General features: G+C 38.8%; 1 protein-coding gene across 1 annotated transcript in view; it reads left to right on the top strand.

Annotated features, from left to right (window-relative positions):
• Positions 1-17,923, top strand: part of LOC126416709 (protein halfway) — a 96,842-nt gene that overhangs the window by 74,592 nt on the left and 4,327 nt on the right. Inside the window, exons 7-8 of the mRNA XM_050084524.1 lie at positions 7,933-8,043; positions 8,124-8,195. Coding sequence (XP_049940481.1) covers positions 7,933-8,043; positions 8,124-8,195 — 183 coding nt within the window. The remainder of the gene's footprint in view (positions 1-7,932; positions 8,044-8,123; positions 8,196-17,923) is intronic.

Raw genomic sequence — 17,923 nt, 5'->3', positions numbered from 1 at the left:
CAGTCACTAGAAGAATGAAGAATAAACTGAAATATACAGTCTTGCATATCATCATCCTTATTTATAAGTCTGAAATTGTTAACATTTCCTTCCATTCATATCTACAATATTATTATCTTTTGACATAGCTATTTAGAATCAAGCAAGTTAGACTGTTTTGATCACTCCTATAATACAGGAAATAAAGATAACGTAAGTCACTACAAATTGTTTAAATTTATATGCTTCACCTCCCCAATCTACATTTACATCTACATCCATACTCCGCAAGCCACCTGACGGTTTGTGGCGGAGGGTACCTCGAGTACCTCTATTGGTTCTCCCTTCTATTCCAGTCTCGTATTGTTCATGGAAAGAAGGATTGTCGGTATGCCTCTGTGTGGGCTCTAATCTCTCTGATTTTATCCTCATGGTCTCTTCGCGAGATATACGTAGGAGAGAGCAATATACTGCTTGACTCCTCTGTGAAGATATGTTCTCGAAACTTCAACAAAAGCCCGTACCGAGCTACTGAGCGTCTCTCCTGCAGAGTCTTCCACTGGAGTTTATCTATCATCTCCGTAATGCTTTCGCGATTACTAGATGATCCTGTAATGAAGCGCGCTGCTCTCCGTTGGATCTTCTCTATCTCTTCTATCAACCCTATCTGGTATGGATCCCACACTGCTGAGCAGTATTCAGGCAGTGGGCAAACAAGCGTACTGTAACCTACTTCCTTTGTTTTCAGATTGCATTTCCTTAGGATTCTTCCAATGAATCTCAGTCTGGCATTTGCTTTACCAACGATCAGCTTTATATGATCATTCCATTTTAAATCACTCCCAATACGTACTCCCAGATAATTTATGGAATTAACTGCTTCCAGTTGCTGACCTGCTACATTGTCGCTAAATGTTGAGGGATCTTTCTTTCTATGTATTTGCAGCACATTACACTTGTCTGCATTGAGGTTCAATTGCCATTCCCTGCACCATGCGTCAATTCGCTGCAGATCCTCCGGCATTTCAGCACAATTTTCCATTGTTACAACCTCTCGATGTACCACAGCATCATCCGCAAAAAGCCTCAGTGAACTTCCAATGTCATCCACAAGGTCATTTATGTATATTGTGAATAGCAATGGTCCTACGACATTCCCCTGCGGCACACCTGAAATCACTCTTACTTCGGAAGACTTCTCTCCATTGAGAATGACATGCTGCGTTCTGTTATCTTGGAACTCTTCAATCCAATCACACAATTGGTCTGATAGTCCATATGCTCTTACTTTGTTCATTAAATGACTGTGGGGAACTGTATTGAACGCCTTGCGAAAGTCAAGAAACACAGCATCTACCTGGGAACCCGTGTCTATGGCCCTCTGAGTCTCATGGACGAATAGCGCGAGCTGGGTTTCACACGATCGTCTTTTTCGAAACCCATGCTGATTCCTACACAGTAGATTTTTTAGTCTCTAGAAAAGTCATTATACTCGAACATACTACGTGTTCCAAAATTCTACAACTGATAGATGTTAGAGATATAGGTCTATAGTTCTGCACATCTGTTCGACGTCCCTTCTTGAAAACGGGGATGACCTGTGCCATTTTCCAATCCTTTGGAACTCTATGCTCTTCTAGAGACATACGGTACACCGCTGCAAGAAGGGGGTCAAGTTCCTTCGCGTACTCTGTGTAAAATCGAACTGGTATCCCATCAGGTCCAGCGGCCTTTCCTCTTTTGAGCGATTTTAATTGTTTCTCTATCCCTCTGTCATTTATTTCGATATCTACCATTTTGTCATCTGTGCGACAATCTATAGGAGGAACTACAGAGCAGTCTTACTCTGTGAAACAGCTTTGGAAAAAGACATTTAGTATTTCGGCCTTTAGTCTGTCATCCTCTGTTTCAGTACCATTTTGGTCACAGAGTGTCTGGACATTTTGTTTTGATCCACCTACTGCTTTGACATAAGGCCAAAATTTCTTAGGATTTTCTGCCAAGTCAGTACATAGAACTTTACTTTCGAATTCACTGAACGCCTCTTGCATAGCCCTCTGCACACTACATTTCGCTTCGCGTAATTTTTGTTTGTCTGCCAGGCTTTGGCTATGTTTATGTTTGCTGTGAAGTTCCCTTTGCTTCCGCAGCAGTTTTCTAACTCGGTTGTTGTACCACAGTGGCTCTTTTCCATCTCTTACGATCTTGCTTGGCACATACTCATCTAACACATATTGTACGATGGTTTTGAACTTTGTTCACTGATCCTCAACACTATCTGTACTTGAGACAAAGCCGGCCGCGGTGGTCTAGCAGTTCTAGGCGCTCAGTCCGGAACCGCTTGACTGCTACGGTCGCAGGTTCGAATCCTGCCTCGGGCATGGATGTGTGTGATGTCCTTAGATTAGTTAGGTTTAAGTAGTTCTAAGTTCTAGGGGACTGATGACCACAGATGTTAAGTCCCATAGTGCTCAGAGCCATTTGAACCATTTGAACTTGAGACAAAACTTTTGTGTTGAGCCATCAGGTACTCTGAAATCTGCTTTTTGTCACTTTTGCTAAACAGAAAAATCTTCCTACCTTTTTTAATATTTCTATTTACGGCTGAAGTCATCGCTGCAGTAACCGCTTTTCGCTGATTCCCTGTTCTGCGTTAACTGTTTCCAATAGTTCGGGTCTGTTTGTAACCAGAAGGTCTAATGTGTTATTGCCACAAGTCAGTTCTCTGTTTAGCTGCTCAAGGTAGTTTTCAGATAAAACACTTTAAAAAAATTTCACTAGATTTTTTTGTCCCTGCCACCCGTTATGAACATTTGAGTCTCCCAGTCTATATCTGGCAAATTAAAATCTCCACCCAGAACTATAACGTGATGGGGAAATCTACTTGAAATATTTTCCAAATTATCCTTCAGGTGCTCAGCCACAACAGCTGCTGAGCCAGGGGGCCTATAGAGACATCCAATTACCATGTCTGAGCCTGCTTTAACTGTGACCTTCACCCAAATTATTTCACATTCCAGACCTCTGTCAATTTCCTTCGATACTGTTGCACTTCTTATCGCTATAAACACACTTCCCCCTTCACTGTCCAGCCTGTTTCTGCGGTATACATTCCAATCTGAGTTCAGAATTTCATTACTGTTTACATCTGGTTTCAGCCAACTTCCTGTCCCTAGTACTATGTGGGCATTGTGACCATTTGTTAATGAGAGCAGTTCTGGGACCTTTCTATAGACGCTCCTGCAGTTTACTGTTGTCAGATTAATATTGTTATTCCCTGTTGCATTTTGCCTACTCCTACCTTGCCGCGTCTCAGGAGGCATCTTATCGGGCCTAAGGAGGGAATTCTCTAATCTAAAAAAACCCACATGTGCACTCCACACATACTCCGCTACCCTTGTAGCCGCTTTCTGCGCGTAGTGCATGCCTGACCTATTCAGGGGGACCCCACATTTCTCCACCCGATAGCGGAGGTTGAGAAATTTGCACCCCAGATCTCCGCAGAATCGTCTGAGCCTCTGGTTTAAGCCTTCCACTCGGCTCCAAACCAGAGGACCGCGATAGTTAGCTCAGATTCCACCCTGCGAGTGAGGCTTTCCGCCTTCACCAACTCCGCCAGCCGCCTGTATGAACTGAGGATGACCTCAGAACCCAGACGGCAGGACTCATTGGTGCCGACATGAGCAACAATTTGCAGTCGGGTGCACCCAGTTCTCTCTATCGCCGCCGGCAGGGCCTCCTCCACATCTCGGATGAGACCCCCCGGCAAGCAGGCAGAGTGAACACTGGCCTTCTTCCCCGACCTTTCCGCAATTTCCCTAAGGGGTTCCATCACCCGCCTAACGTTGGAGCTCCCAATCACTAATAAACCCCTGCCCCCGTGTGCCTGCTCGGACCTTGCTGAAGGAGCGGCCACATGTCCACTCACAGGCAGAGCAGGCGATGCCACACGGCTAGCCTCCACATTGACCATCCGCCTCGTGTGCCGCAAACACCGCTGAACCCGCCACTCCCCTTGGGGAGAGGGTGGCCCAACCGCGCACGGTACCCGCGAAGATGTTTCGAAAGCAGGGACAGTGGGTGAAGCATGTAACACCTGGGGTGTACCATGCGACACACCAGGCTCCCCACTGCCGCTACACTCCGAGGCAGCAGCCTGACAACAGCTGATTGTGGCCATCAACACGTGCAGCTGTTCGCGAACAGTGGCCAGCTCCTTCTGTGTCCGTACGCAGCAGTCACACATCCTATCCATCCTAAGAAATCAATTTACTATAGAGAGTTAATTGACTTTTAACTAGACTGCTAATTCACTAAAGGCAGCTGATAGTTGACTAAACTGTGGTTACTAGACACTTCTTGTAGAAAACAATGAAAATAGCACTACCTGTCTCTGGACTGTATTCAAAACAAACACTAGCACTACTGGCACTGTGGCTGACTAAAGGGACTCTCTCTGACTGTATTCAAAACAAACACGAAATCTATGGAACACTATTACTAGCACTCGAAAATTAAAGCTTCCTAAAAGCAAAAACACACGGAAGAAGAAGTGACAAGTAAGAAAAATACAGTTAATACTTAATGTAATGTAGCTCGCTGCACAGCAGACGTGACACAGATGGCAGTTACGACGACACAATATTTGAGACTGAAAATTTACAACAAACTAAAAGCCAAGAACATTCTGACTAAGAACCTAGATTCACTGCAATGGAAGCTACATGATCCTCTACTTGACTAATGTTACAACTCAGTTGAAGATTTCATGAAGGATGACCTAATATTTGAATAGTCATCTAGTTATGTGAATATAAATGTCTTTCCACAAAAAAATTACATTAAAGTTTGAATAACGCTCTATCTTATTAGCTACAGTTTCATATCAGTGAAGTTGTATTAACAATTTTTTTACATGTCTCTTGTACTCTAATCAGCATCAAATGATTGGTATCTGTATGCTAGCATTCGAGTAAATCACAACTTACTATTCCTGAAAGTGCATAAAATCACATAATGCTGTCTGTAACGACTAGACTTCATTAATACGTTTTAGCCTCTTTCCAGGGGCAGATGTGTACTCTGACCACAATTTATTGGTTGTGAACCATAGATTGAAACTGAAGAAATCGCAAAAACAGGAAATTAAGGAGGTGGGATCTGGATACATTGAAAGTACTGGAGGTTGTTGAGGATTTCACAGGGAGAATTAGTCAACAATTGACAAGAACAGGGGAAAGGACTACAATAGAGGACAGATTCCTTTGAATGGTATGGTGTTTGGAGTATCACAGGCTATGGTGATTTCCTAAGATGTCCTCCAGATAGATAACTTTCAATCTACTGAAATATACAATGTGTGAAAATCACTAGATTATTGTGTGTGTGTGTTTAGCAACTACACCTGTGCTGTCACAATTATTGCTGTGTTCAATATTTTTCTGATTTGAGAGTTTGCACTAAATTAACCTGACAGAGGCTAAAAGGAAAGCTTTGAAAGATGAAATAGTGAATGCAGTAGAGAATCAAATAGATAAGAAGGCAAACCATAGTAGGAGTCCTTGAATATCACAAGAGATACTGAATTTAATTAACGAAAGGAGAAAATATAAAAATGCTGCAGCCGAAAGGGAATACAAATGTCTAAAAAATGGGAGTGGCAGGAAAGGCAAAAATACTAAGAAGGGGTGGCTAGAGGACAAATGTAAGGATTTAGAAGCATATAGCACTAGGGGTAAGATAGGTACTACATACAGGAAAATTAAAGTGACCTGTGGAGAAAAGAAAGGCAGCTGCATGAATATCAAGAGCTTGGATGTAAAACCAGTACTACACAAAGAAGGGAAAGTTGAGAGGTGGAGGGAATACACAGAGAGTCTATACAAGGAAGATAAACTTGAAGGCAGTATTATAGATAGTGAAGAGAATGTAGACAAAGATGAGAAATATTATACTGTGAGAAGAATTTAACAGAACACTGAAAGATCTGATTTGAAAGAAGGCCTCTGGAGCAGATGATAGTCCATAAAAACTTCTGATAATCATAGGAGAGCCAGCCATGACAAAACTGTTCCATCTGGCATGAAAGATGTATGATACAGGTGAAATACCTTCAGACTTCAAAGAAGAAGGTAATAATTCCAGTTCCAAAGAAAGTAGGTGCTGATAGGTGTGAGTATCACCAAACTACCAGTTTAGTAAGTCTTAGTTGCAAAACACAAACTTAATTTTTTTACAGAAAAATATTAAAAAAAAAAAAAAAAACTAGTAGAAGTTGACTTTGGGGAAGATCAGTTTGGATTATGGAGAAATGTAGGAACGTGAGACAGTACTGATCCAATGACTCATCTTAACAGATAGGTTAAGGAAAGGCAAACCTACGTTCACAGCATATGTGGATTTAGAAAAAGCTTTTGACAATGTCCATTGGAACACTCACTTTGAAATTCTGATGGTAGCAGGAGTAAAATACAGGCAGCAGAAGGCTATTTACAACTTCTACTGGGACCAGACAACTGTTGTAAGAGTCAATGGGCATGAAAGGGAAGCAGTGGTTGGAAAGGGAGTGAGACAGGATTGTAGCCTATCCTTGATGTTGTTCAGTATATGCCTTGGACAAGCAATAAAGGAAACCAAAGAAAAATTTGGAGCAGAAATTAAAGTTCAGGAGAAGAAATAAAAACTTTGAGATTTGCTTACAACAACATAATTCTGTCAGAGGCAGCAAAGTACTTGGAGGAGCAGTTGAATGGAATGGACAGTGTCTTGAAAGGAAAGGAATTAACAAAAGCAAAACAAGAATAACGGAATGTAGTCCATCTGAATCAGGCGATGCTGAGGGAATTAGATTAGGAAATGAGACACTAAAAGTGGTATATGGGTTTTGCTATTTGGGCAGCAAAATAACAGATGAAGGCCCAAGTAGAGAGAATATAAAATGTAAACTGACAATGACAAGAACAGCATTTCGGAAAAAGAATTTGTTAACATCTAATATAAATTTAAGTGATAGAAAGTCTTTTCTGAAGGTGTTTGTCTGGAGTGTAGACTTGTACGAAAGTGAAATGTGGGCAATTAACAGTTCAGGCAAGAAGAAACTTTTGAAGTGTGGTGCTACAGAAGAATGCTGAAGATTAGATGAGAAAGAAAGGAAGTTTGGGTTTAAGGTTGTCGACATCAAGGTCATTATAAACTGACCACAAGCTTGGATTTTGTCAAGGGTGGGGAAAGAAATTGAGCGTGCCCTTTCAAAGGAGCCATCCTGATATTTATCTGAAGCAATTTAGGGAAATCACGGAAAACCGAATCTGGATTGCTGGACTTGGGTTTGAACTGTCGTCCTCTTGAATGCGAGTCCAGTGTGCTAACCACCACGCCACGCCACCCACTTTGCTCGGCAAGATTAGATGGGTAGATTGCGTAATTAGTGAGGAGCTACTGAATAGAAATGTGGAGGAAAGAAACTTGTGGCACAGCTTGACTAAAAAAAGGGATTGATTGATAGTACCCACTCCGAGACATCAAGGTATCACCAATTTAGGGAAGTGTGTGTGTGTGTGTGTGGGGGGGGGGGGGGGGTGATAAAATGATAGAGACACCAAGAGATGAATCAGTAAACAGGTTCAAAAGGATGAAGAGGCTTGCACAAGATCAAGTAGCATGGAGAGCTGCAGCAAACCAGTCTTACAACTGACAAACAGAATAACAACTACAGTTGATAATGTATTCTGTATAAATGTTCACCATGCAGGAACTCGTATTACAAAGTGTAATTGATAATTTATAATGAATTTGTGATTGAATGTATTTCTTCTACTGTATAATGCAGAAACCTCAGTAATGTAATTGAAGATTTTGGACAAAATGTTTCAGCTTTATAATCTTTGTGTTATAATATCTTTATCATGTTTTCCAAATGTGGTTTTGAAAATGATATATTGTCCAATGTTTTAGGTGCCAACATATTTTCTGACTGACACATTTAGTCGAAACAGAAATATGTTAAGTATAAACCTGGCTGGAAATAAACTGTCTTGTGAATGTAATACTGCACAGGCCTTAAAGGTTTGTAAAATGGTACATAAGTCTGTTTATTTTCCTTTCATTTTATGGTTTTGTTTCTAATCATTTATTTTTGTCTGCAGAAATGGTTTCTATCAAATAAAGGTCATATAAAAGATACAGACAAAGTAATGTGTGCAAATCTTCCAATATCGGTAAGTTTATTGCTGATATCATTAATAGATCATGGAAACCTGGCAAATAAAATGATGTATAAATTGATCTATGCACCATTTGAAGTATTCTGCATACAGTGTAACTTGTTCACAGATTGAATTCTGTTGATTGTGAAATAAGGACTATGCATTCAAGAGAGTTATGTAACTCTCAGGCTCATAATTTGCTGTATTTTAATTAATGAAAAGCTGCTCTGGTTACTTTTCTTAGAACTTTATTAACTTCACCTAAGCAGTTAACTTAATAAGATTCTGAAAAAAAAAGAAACAGTGACTGGAGCAGCTTTTCATAAACTGAACATCAGTTGCGGAATCAAAGGCATCATCATCCAGGCATGGAGAAACTAATGTTTATCAATGTAGTCCAAATATAAATCCAAAAGTTTTGGTAAAGCGGTTTTGACATGTGTGATGTCAGATTGTTGGATGATGAAAACTGGAGTAAATGCAGTACAAAGGAATTTGAAAAATTATTTGCAGAATGACTGTGAAATAAGACATGGCTCCAAAACTGGAACAATGCTATAACTATTCTATTTCATAAGAAGAAATACAGAAAAAAATTAGATTCCTTACTTGTTAACTTCATCTCCCTAAAGTACAATATTTTCACTAAAATCATCTCCAAGCACATAGAGAAAGCAAAAACATTTGATTGTAATCAGACAAAGGAACAGGAACGTATCACAATGAACAATTTAAAAGTCATCATCATCATCATCATCATCTTCTTCTTCTTCTTCTTCTTCTTCTTTTCAAGGATTAGGCTGTTGCTTGTTCCAAACTCACAAAGAAAATCATTCCCATATTTTCTGAGGCCTCCCAATTTTGCTTTTCCCATTCAGCTTGTAGTTCAGTATCTTCTGGGGAATCCCATGACGTGGTGTTCTCATGAGGAGTTGTCTCCAATCTTCATGACACTTTTGAATGTTTTAATTCATGTTGAAAACGTTCTGTTCTAGTATCTTTTTCCCAGCTTTTTCTTTCAGAGGATAACAAAGGAACCACATTCGCTTTATAGAATTTCGTGATTGTTTCGTTTTGTAGTTTATAGCCAAATGTTGTCCTGATGGTACCACAGACAGCTTAGAATTTGTATATTGTATTTTCAATATCAATATCAAAATCAAAACTTACAGCACACTCTGAATAAGAAATTTGAGAGACTTGTTCTAAAACTGAATTACCCAAAACAATTTTTGTTTTGACTGGGTATTTTCCTCGGGTTGCCATTGCAACGGTACTTTGATTTTACATTCTCCGATTTCATCCCATTTTCGTCCTATCGACATTTGATGTGACTGAATGAGTTATAAGGGGCACAAAAGACAGATGGTTCTCATGGGTGGTTGTGGAGTTAAGGGAATATTTTAGGCTGTTCTGGAGAGGGGAGATGTGAGAGAGGAAACGCTGATGTAATCCACAATCGGTGTTACCAACACAGCTTGCAATATTTAGCTTCACCACACAGTTGCAATACAACTGCTGCTGGGATGCAGTGGTAATGGAAAAACAAGGCAGTTGACGTGAAGTGTTCTGGACTGAGCCAATACATGACAAAGGGGCCCAGCCACTACCTTTTCTTATGTCACTTAGAACTCAGTCTCATCATTTTGCATGTATTTCCGATGTACTGTATTTAGCATCAATATAAGTCATCAACCTTTTAAATTCAAACACTGAGTCTTGAAGAATATGCTCGGTCATAATCGAGGAAATGTTGCCCATTTCTGGCTAGTGAACTCTTATTGGCTGGCAACTTGTTAAGTCACTCAATAGGCAGCACAGCCACTACACCATAGTAACACACATAAAATGCACTCACATACTGGATGTGGGGCGAGGGGGAGTGCCCTTCAGCTATGAGAATGCAGGTACGGACGAAAGCATTTTGTGAAGTGCAGAAAATATACTTTTTATGAAGATGATGTGCTATGGCAGAGATGTCACACAGAAATAGAGCAAGAGTTTTATGATAATGCATTTGAAAGACTTTTGTGTTCAAATCTGATACAATACAGTTGCATCTCTGTTTCTCTCACCAACTTCGAAATAACACTGTAATGGTGGTGAGCATATGAAGTATGGCTCATAAGAAAGCAATGGTGACAAAGTTCATCATTTAGCAGATGTTCGCATTTATGCTTTTGGTTTAACCACTTAGCTGCTGTGATGTTTTTGGTTTAATTCAACATGTTCATCAGTTTTTGCTTTTCTCTGGGTAAGCACAAAGGATGATCTCTCGAAAATGTGTGTTTTGAACAAATAATTTGTGGTTGTAGCATGTTGTAAAATAGCTCGGTTACCTTGTACCCAGATACCAATTTCAATTCTTTGATGAGTTTTTACATGCTGTTACACATCTGTGACTTTTTAAGAACTGATGAAATTCATTACCACAAATTATTGTATAAACACTTTACTGTACTGTACTTAGATTTTATGCAAAGTATTGGAGAAGATTGCAATATTTAATCGTATAAGGCAATTACATGTGTCTTTGCTCATATTATGGGGGGTTTTAACATTTTATTCGATTCTGTGTTTTCCTCAATTTTGCATTTTTAAGTCTGGACCACAGGAAAACGTAAAATAGGGGTTTCACTGTATTTTTGTTTTATTACTAATTTTACTGTTGTATTTCTTGTAAATCAGTATCTATATGGATACTCTGCAAGCCACATGTGAGTGCCTGGCAGAGGGTTCATTAAACCACCTTCACAATAATTCTCTATTATTCCAATCTCGAACAGCTCGTGGAAAAAAACAGATACCTATATCTTTCCGTGCGAGCTATGATTTCTTATTTCATTATGGTGATCATTTCTCTGTATGTAGGTTGGCATCAACAAAATGTTTTCGCAATTGAAGGGGGATGTTGGTAATTGAAATTTCATGAGAAGATTTTGTCTCCATGAAAAATGCCTTTGCTTTAATGACGTCCACCCCAAATCCTGTATCATGTTAGTGACACTCTCTCCCCTATTTCTTGATAATACAAAATGTGCTGGTCTTCTTTGAACTTTCTTGATGTACTTAGTTACCCCTTTCTGGTAAGGATCTCACACCGCAAAGGAGTACTTCAAAAGAGGACAGACAAACATAGTGTAGGCAGTCTCTATAGTAGATCTGTTACATCTTCTAAGTGTTCTGCCAATAAAATGCAGTCTTTGGTTTGCCTTCACCACAACATTTTCTATGTGTTTTTTCCAATTTAAGTAGTTTGTAATTCCTAGGCATTTAGTTGAATTTATGACCTCTAGATTTGACTGGTTTATCATGTAACCAAAGTTTAACGTATTTCTTTTAGCATTTGTCATTATTTAGGGTCAGTTGCCAATTTTTGCACCATACAAGTATCTTTTCTAAATCATTTTGCAGTTTCTTTTGCTCTTCTGATGATTTTACTGGATGATCACCTGCAAACTGGATGATCACCTGCAAACTGGGTGATCACCTGCAAACAACCTAAGGTGGCTGCTCAGATTGTCTCCTAAATCATTTGTATAGGTATTCCATAAGCACACAATTTTACTACAAGTTGCTTGCGAGGTACAGTGTCAAAAGTCTTATAGAAAACTAGAAATACAGAATAAATTTGAAAGAATTATGGAATCAGTTTGAAATCCCTTGCTGTCTGCCACGTATGTCATGTTCTAACATACTTCTGAATGAGTCCCATAACTCTTGGTGTGCTTTGCACATTATTTGTTCCACTGCATTCCTGTTGTTTTGTATGTTTCCAATCTCTCTGATGAGGTTTTTGTTTGTAGAAACTGCAAATAAGCTACTTGTTTTTCTGTAATGGCTTCTTTAATTTCTGTGTTCCAAATTCTGGGTCATTTTTTCTCATCTGTTTCATCCCCTTTATCAAGTGCTTCTGAGGCTGCTTCATTGATGTAGGTCTTAATATTATTCCATTCTGTATCTATGTCATCTTTATTGATTGGCAGTGAAGCAAGCTTTTCATGGAGGCTGTCTTGATAATGTTTCCTAATATTATATTCTGACAGGAGATGTATTTTGAAAAACTCATGTTGTGGCTTCTTTTGAGGTTTCTTTGTTTTCTTCCATTTTAATAGTTGCATTATTTTGCTGCCTAAAATGAATTGGTCGCTGTTACCTATGTTGCTTCCTCTATAAACATGTAAATCTTGCATAAGGTTCTTCCTTTTTTTATTAATTAGTATATTAATCAATCACAGACCTCAGTCCTCGTACATTGTAAGTAAACTTGTGAATTTCATTATTTCTGTGAAATGTGTTAGTAATTTTAAAATTATTAAAAGAGGCAAATTGGCATAGCTCCCATCAATCATTATTAAGGGTCTTTTTCTCCAAATAATCATACTATTCCTGGTATAGGTAGATTTCCAACTCTTGCATTGAAACTACCAGCGATGACAACATGGCCTAGCTTGTTAATTTTGTTCACTTGTTTGTGAAGGTCATAATGAAAGTAATGTCATTCCTTCCCTCCTCTGGGCTGTATACGAGGTCCATTCAAAAATCTCAGAACATTGATAATTTTGCACAAATGGTGTGCTGGAGCAAAATGCGGTTGGCATCCCTGCACATGTCTGTGTTTAATGTGTAACTGTTGGAAGTTTCATTGTTGTATGTTTGTTAGTTATTTTTCAGTGCTGTATTGAGTAGAACGTTGTGTTGCACAGTTTGAGTTTCAAGACAGCAGATTTAAAGGAACAACACGTCTACATTAAATTTTGCGTGAAAAAAAAAATCTTTACAGAGACACACCAAACGATGCAGGAAGCCTATGGTGCTTAAATCATACGCTGTGGTATGAATGGTTCACATGTTTAAAAAATGGCTAGAGAGAAGTTAAAGATGACCCTTCTTGAGGACGCCCTTTGATGTCTACTGACGACACTCATGTCAGGAATGTCAATGAAATTGTGCGTGCCAATCGAAGACTGACTATCTGAAAGATTGCAGAACAACATAACATTTCAGTTCTATCATGTGATAAAATACTGGCACAGCATCTTGGAATGCATCGTGTTACCACCAGGTTTGTCCCACGGCCCTTGAGTCAAGACCAGAAAGACTTTTGCCTCGCAATCTGTGATGTGTATGCTGCGAAAAATGGTGTTGCCCTTAAATTATAAAAAGTTTACGGCATCCACATGAGTCTTAAAAGGAGTCTGCTAAAATTCAGTTACACAATAAATCACATAAAATTAAACACTATCAATTTAACTAAATACCCAGGAATTACAATTCACACACTTAAATTGGAATGATCACGTAGATAAAATTATGGGGAAGGCAAATCAAAGACTGTCTTTTATTGGCATAACACTTAGAAGATGCAACAGGTGTACTAAAGAGAGTGTGTGCACTATGGTTGTCCATTCACTGCTAGTGTTGCCGTGTAATATAGCATCCTTACCAGATAGGATTGAAGGTGGACATTGAAAAAGTCCAAGGGATGTCAGCTATTTTGTATTATTGTGAAATAGGGGAGAGAGTGTCACAAATATAGTGAGCTGAGGAGGCAATCATTAAACAGTGGCATTTTTAGTTGCGGAAGGATTTTTGCACAATATTTCACTCTCTTATTTTCTCCTCCAAATGCAGAAATATTTTGTTGTTGCCCACCTACTCTGGGTGAGATCATCATTGTGATAAAATAAGAGAAATCAGAGGTTATACAGAAAGATTTAAGTGTTCATTTTTGCATGCACTTTGAGGGAGTGGAACGGTAGAGAAATAGTCTGAATTTGGTGTGGAGAACACCCTGCTGCCACTTTATTGTGAATTGCAGAGTAATCGTGCATATTAATGCTTGATTTATTCTCTCGAAGTACGATAATACTTCAGACTCTAACTTGAGTGCTTGAACTGTAGCAAACATAACTCTCCTCTTTTACATTGAGTATCATTTTTCTTTTTTCTGTAGCTACATACAGTATTTGTGATTGTTGCATGGCTCCACCATGGAATCTCCCAATCCATTGTACACTGTGACGTGCTGTACAGTACTGTAGACTGTCAGCAAAAACTTGCACTGATCTCAGTGACCTGAATGGAGGTCTCCAACTGCCGCACTAAGCCGTAGGAGTACCTCAAACATAACATATCAAAGCGCACAGAATCATTTCAACAACCTTAACCTGTACATCAAGACTTCAAGTAGTTTGTTGCTGAATCTTAACACGTTTTTGAGAACTTTGATCTTCACACAGGTATCATGACTGTGTGATACTTTCTGTTGGGTTTAAAAGGGGCCTTTTCCCCCCTAAAATGAAACACATCAGGAAGAATATATATTCTGCAATAGATGTGAAGATTTCAAATTGCTTGGAAAGCTTTCTACATGTAGATCTATGGTGGTCTCCACTTGTTATTCTTATCACTCATATCAGTGCCCATAGCACATTTCTGGCTCTTGGCAGATTTTTATGTTATTCCTTCTGTTTATCTTCTTCTCTTGATTATTTTGGAATTATCTTCTGAAATCTTGTTTTTGGTTATTTTAGCTGTTTTGTTTGATCAAGCATGTTTGTTTGGAGATAGGAGCATAATCATATTTATAGCATTTCCTGAAATGGATATTTCTTTTGTGGCACATAAAGGTGTATTTGTTACTTGCTGATGTAGTAACTGCCCATACATGACAAAAAGTGTGTAGCACTCCAGAATACATGTTAATCTATGCCAAAGGGTGAATAGCTCAGAAGAGTCTTGAGAATGCACTCAAGTCTAAGTGGAGGCATGGTTCATGTTGGATTATTACAATCTCTTAATATTATGTATGCTAGCTGATTTCAAACAGTGTTTAACTGAAATCCATTGTAATGGTCAACAGAAACCTTGTTATGATTATTTTATAAAATGTTAAAGTGCGAAATATTGTGCTTTGACGTTATAATAAACTGTCTTTTGATCATCATCTTCCCGTGAACCATGGACCTTGCCGTTGGTGGGGAGGCTTGCATGCTAATCTGGCTTTGTAACATTAACCAAAACGACCTTGCTGTGCTGGTACTGCAAATGGCTGAAAGCAAGGGGAAACTATAGCCATAATTTCTCCTGGGGGCATGCAGCTTTACTGTATGGTTAAATGATGATGGCTTCCTCTTGGGTAAAATATTCCAGAGGTAAAATAGTCCCCATTCAGATCTCCAGGCAGGGACTACTCAGGAGGACTTTGTTATCAGGAGAAAGAAAACTGGCGTTCCACGGATCGAAGAGTGGAATGTCAGAACCCTTAAACAGCTAGGGAGGTTAGAAAATTTGAAAAGAGAAATAGATAGGTTAAAGTTAGAAATAGTGGGAATTAGTGAAGATTGGTGGCAGGAGGAACAAGACTTCTCGTCAGGTGAATACAGGGTTATAAATACAAAATCAAATACGGTAATGCAGGAGTAGGTTTAATAATCAATAAAAAAAAATAGGAGTGCGGGTAAGCTACTACAAACAGCATAGTGAATGCATTATTGTAGCCAAGATGGACACAAAGCCCACATCTACAACAGTAGTACAAGTTTATATGCCAACTAGCTCCACAGATGATGAAGAGATTGAAGAAATGTATGATGAGGCAAAAGGAATTACCCAGATAGTGAAGGGAGACAAAAATTTAATAGTCATGGGGACTGGAATTTGATAGTAGGAAAAAGGAAGAGAAGGAAAAGTAGTAGGTGATTATGGAATGGGGGTAAGGAATGAAATAGGAAGCTGCCTGGTAGAATTTTGCACAGAGCATAACTTAATCTTAGCTAACACTTGGTTTAAGAATCATGAAAGAAGTTTTATATGTGGGAGAGGCCTGGATACACTGGAAGGTTTCAGATAGATTATATAATGGGTAGACCGAGGTTTAGGAACCAGGTTTTAAATTGTAAGACATTTCCAGGGGCAGATGTGGACTCTGACCACAATCTATTGGTTATGAACTGTAGATTAAAACTGAAGAAACTGCAAAAAGGAGGGAATTTAAGGAGAAAAGTGGCCTGGATAAACTGAAACAACCAGAGGTTGTAGAGGGTTTCAGAGAGAGCATTAGGGAACAATTGACAAGAACAGGTCAAAGAAACAAGAACAGGGGAAAGAAATACAGTAGAAGAAGAATGGGTAACTTTGAGAGATGAAGTAGTGTAGGCAGCAGAGGATCAAGTAGGTAAAAAGATGAGTGCTTGTAGAAATCCTTGGGTAAAAGAAGAGATATTGAATTTAACTAATGAAAGGAGAAAATATAAAAATGTTGCAGATGAAGCTGTCGAAAAGGAATACAAACGTCTCAAAAATGAGATTGACAGGAAGTGCAAAATGGCTAAGCAGGTATGGCTAGAGGACAAATGTAAAGATGTGTAGTTATATATAACTAGGGGTAAGATAGATACTGCTTACTAGAAAATTAAAGAGACGTTTGATGAAAAGAGAACCACTTGTATGAATATCAAGAGCTCATGGAGGGTCTATACAAGGGCAATGTACTTGAGGTCAATATTATGGAAATAGAAGAGCTGAAGATGAAATGGGAGATACGATACTGCGTGAAGAATTTGACGGAGCACTGAAAGACCTAATTCTAAACAAGGCCCCGGTAGTAGACAACATTCCCTTAGAACCAGTGATAGTCTTGGGAGAGCCAGCCCTGACAAAACTCTACCGTCTGGTGAGCAAGATGCACGAGACAGGTGAAATACCCTCAGACTTCAAGAAGAACATAATAATTCCAATCCCAAAGAAAGCAGGTGTTGATAGATGTGAAAATTACCAAACTATCAGTTTAATAAGTCACAGCTGTAAAATACTAACAGGAGTTCTTTACAGACAAATGGAAAAACTTGTAGAAGCTGACCTTAGGGAAGATCAGTTTGGATTCCATGGAAATGTTGGAATACGTGAGGGAATACTGACCCTACCACTTATCTTAGAAGATAGATTAAGGAAAGGCAAACCTACGTTTCTAGCATTTGTAGACTTAGAGAAAGCTTTTGACAATGTTGACTGGAATTCTCTCTTTCAAATTCTGAAGGTGGCAGGGGTAAAATACAGGGAGTGAAAGGCTATTTAAAATTTGTACAGAAACCAGAGGGCAATTATAAGAGTTGAGGGACTTGAAATGGAAGTAGTGGTTCGGAAGGGAGTAAAACAGAGTTGTAGCCTATCCCCGATGTTATTCGATCTGTACATTGAGCAAGCAGTAGGAATTAAAATCCATGAAGAAAAAATAAAAACTTTGAGGTCAGAGACAGCAAAGGACTGGGAAGAGCAGTTGAATGGAATGGACAGTGTTTTGAAAGGAGGATATAAGATGAACATAAACAAAAGCAAAATGAGGATAATGGAAAGTAATGGAATTAAATCAAGTGATGCTGGAGGAATTAGATTAGGAAATAAGACACTTAAAGTAGTAGATCAGTTCTGCTATTTGGGAAGCAAAGCAGGAAGGATATTAAATGTAGATTGACGATGGCAAGAAAAGTGTTTTTGAAGAAGAGAAATTTGTTAACATGAAGTATAGATTTAAATGTCAGTAAGTCTTTTCTGAAAGTATTTGTATGAAGTGTAGCCATGTATGGAACTGAAACATGTGCAATAAATAGTTTAGACAAGAAGAGAATAGAATCCTTCGAAATGTGGTTTTACGGAAGAATGCTGAATATTAGATGAGTAGATCACATAATTAATGAGGAGATAATGAATCAAATTGGGGAGAAGAGGAATTTGTGGCA

Source organism: Schistocerca serialis, chromosome 1, assembly GCF_023864345.2.
Source record: "Schistocerca serialis cubense isolate TAMUIC-IGC-003099 chromosome 1, iqSchSeri2.2, whole genome shotgun sequence".
Taxonomy (NCBI): Eukaryota; Metazoa; Arthropoda; class Insecta; order Orthoptera; family Acrididae; genus Schistocerca; species Schistocerca serialis.
This window is presented reverse-complemented; position numbering and strand designations above follow the sequence as displayed.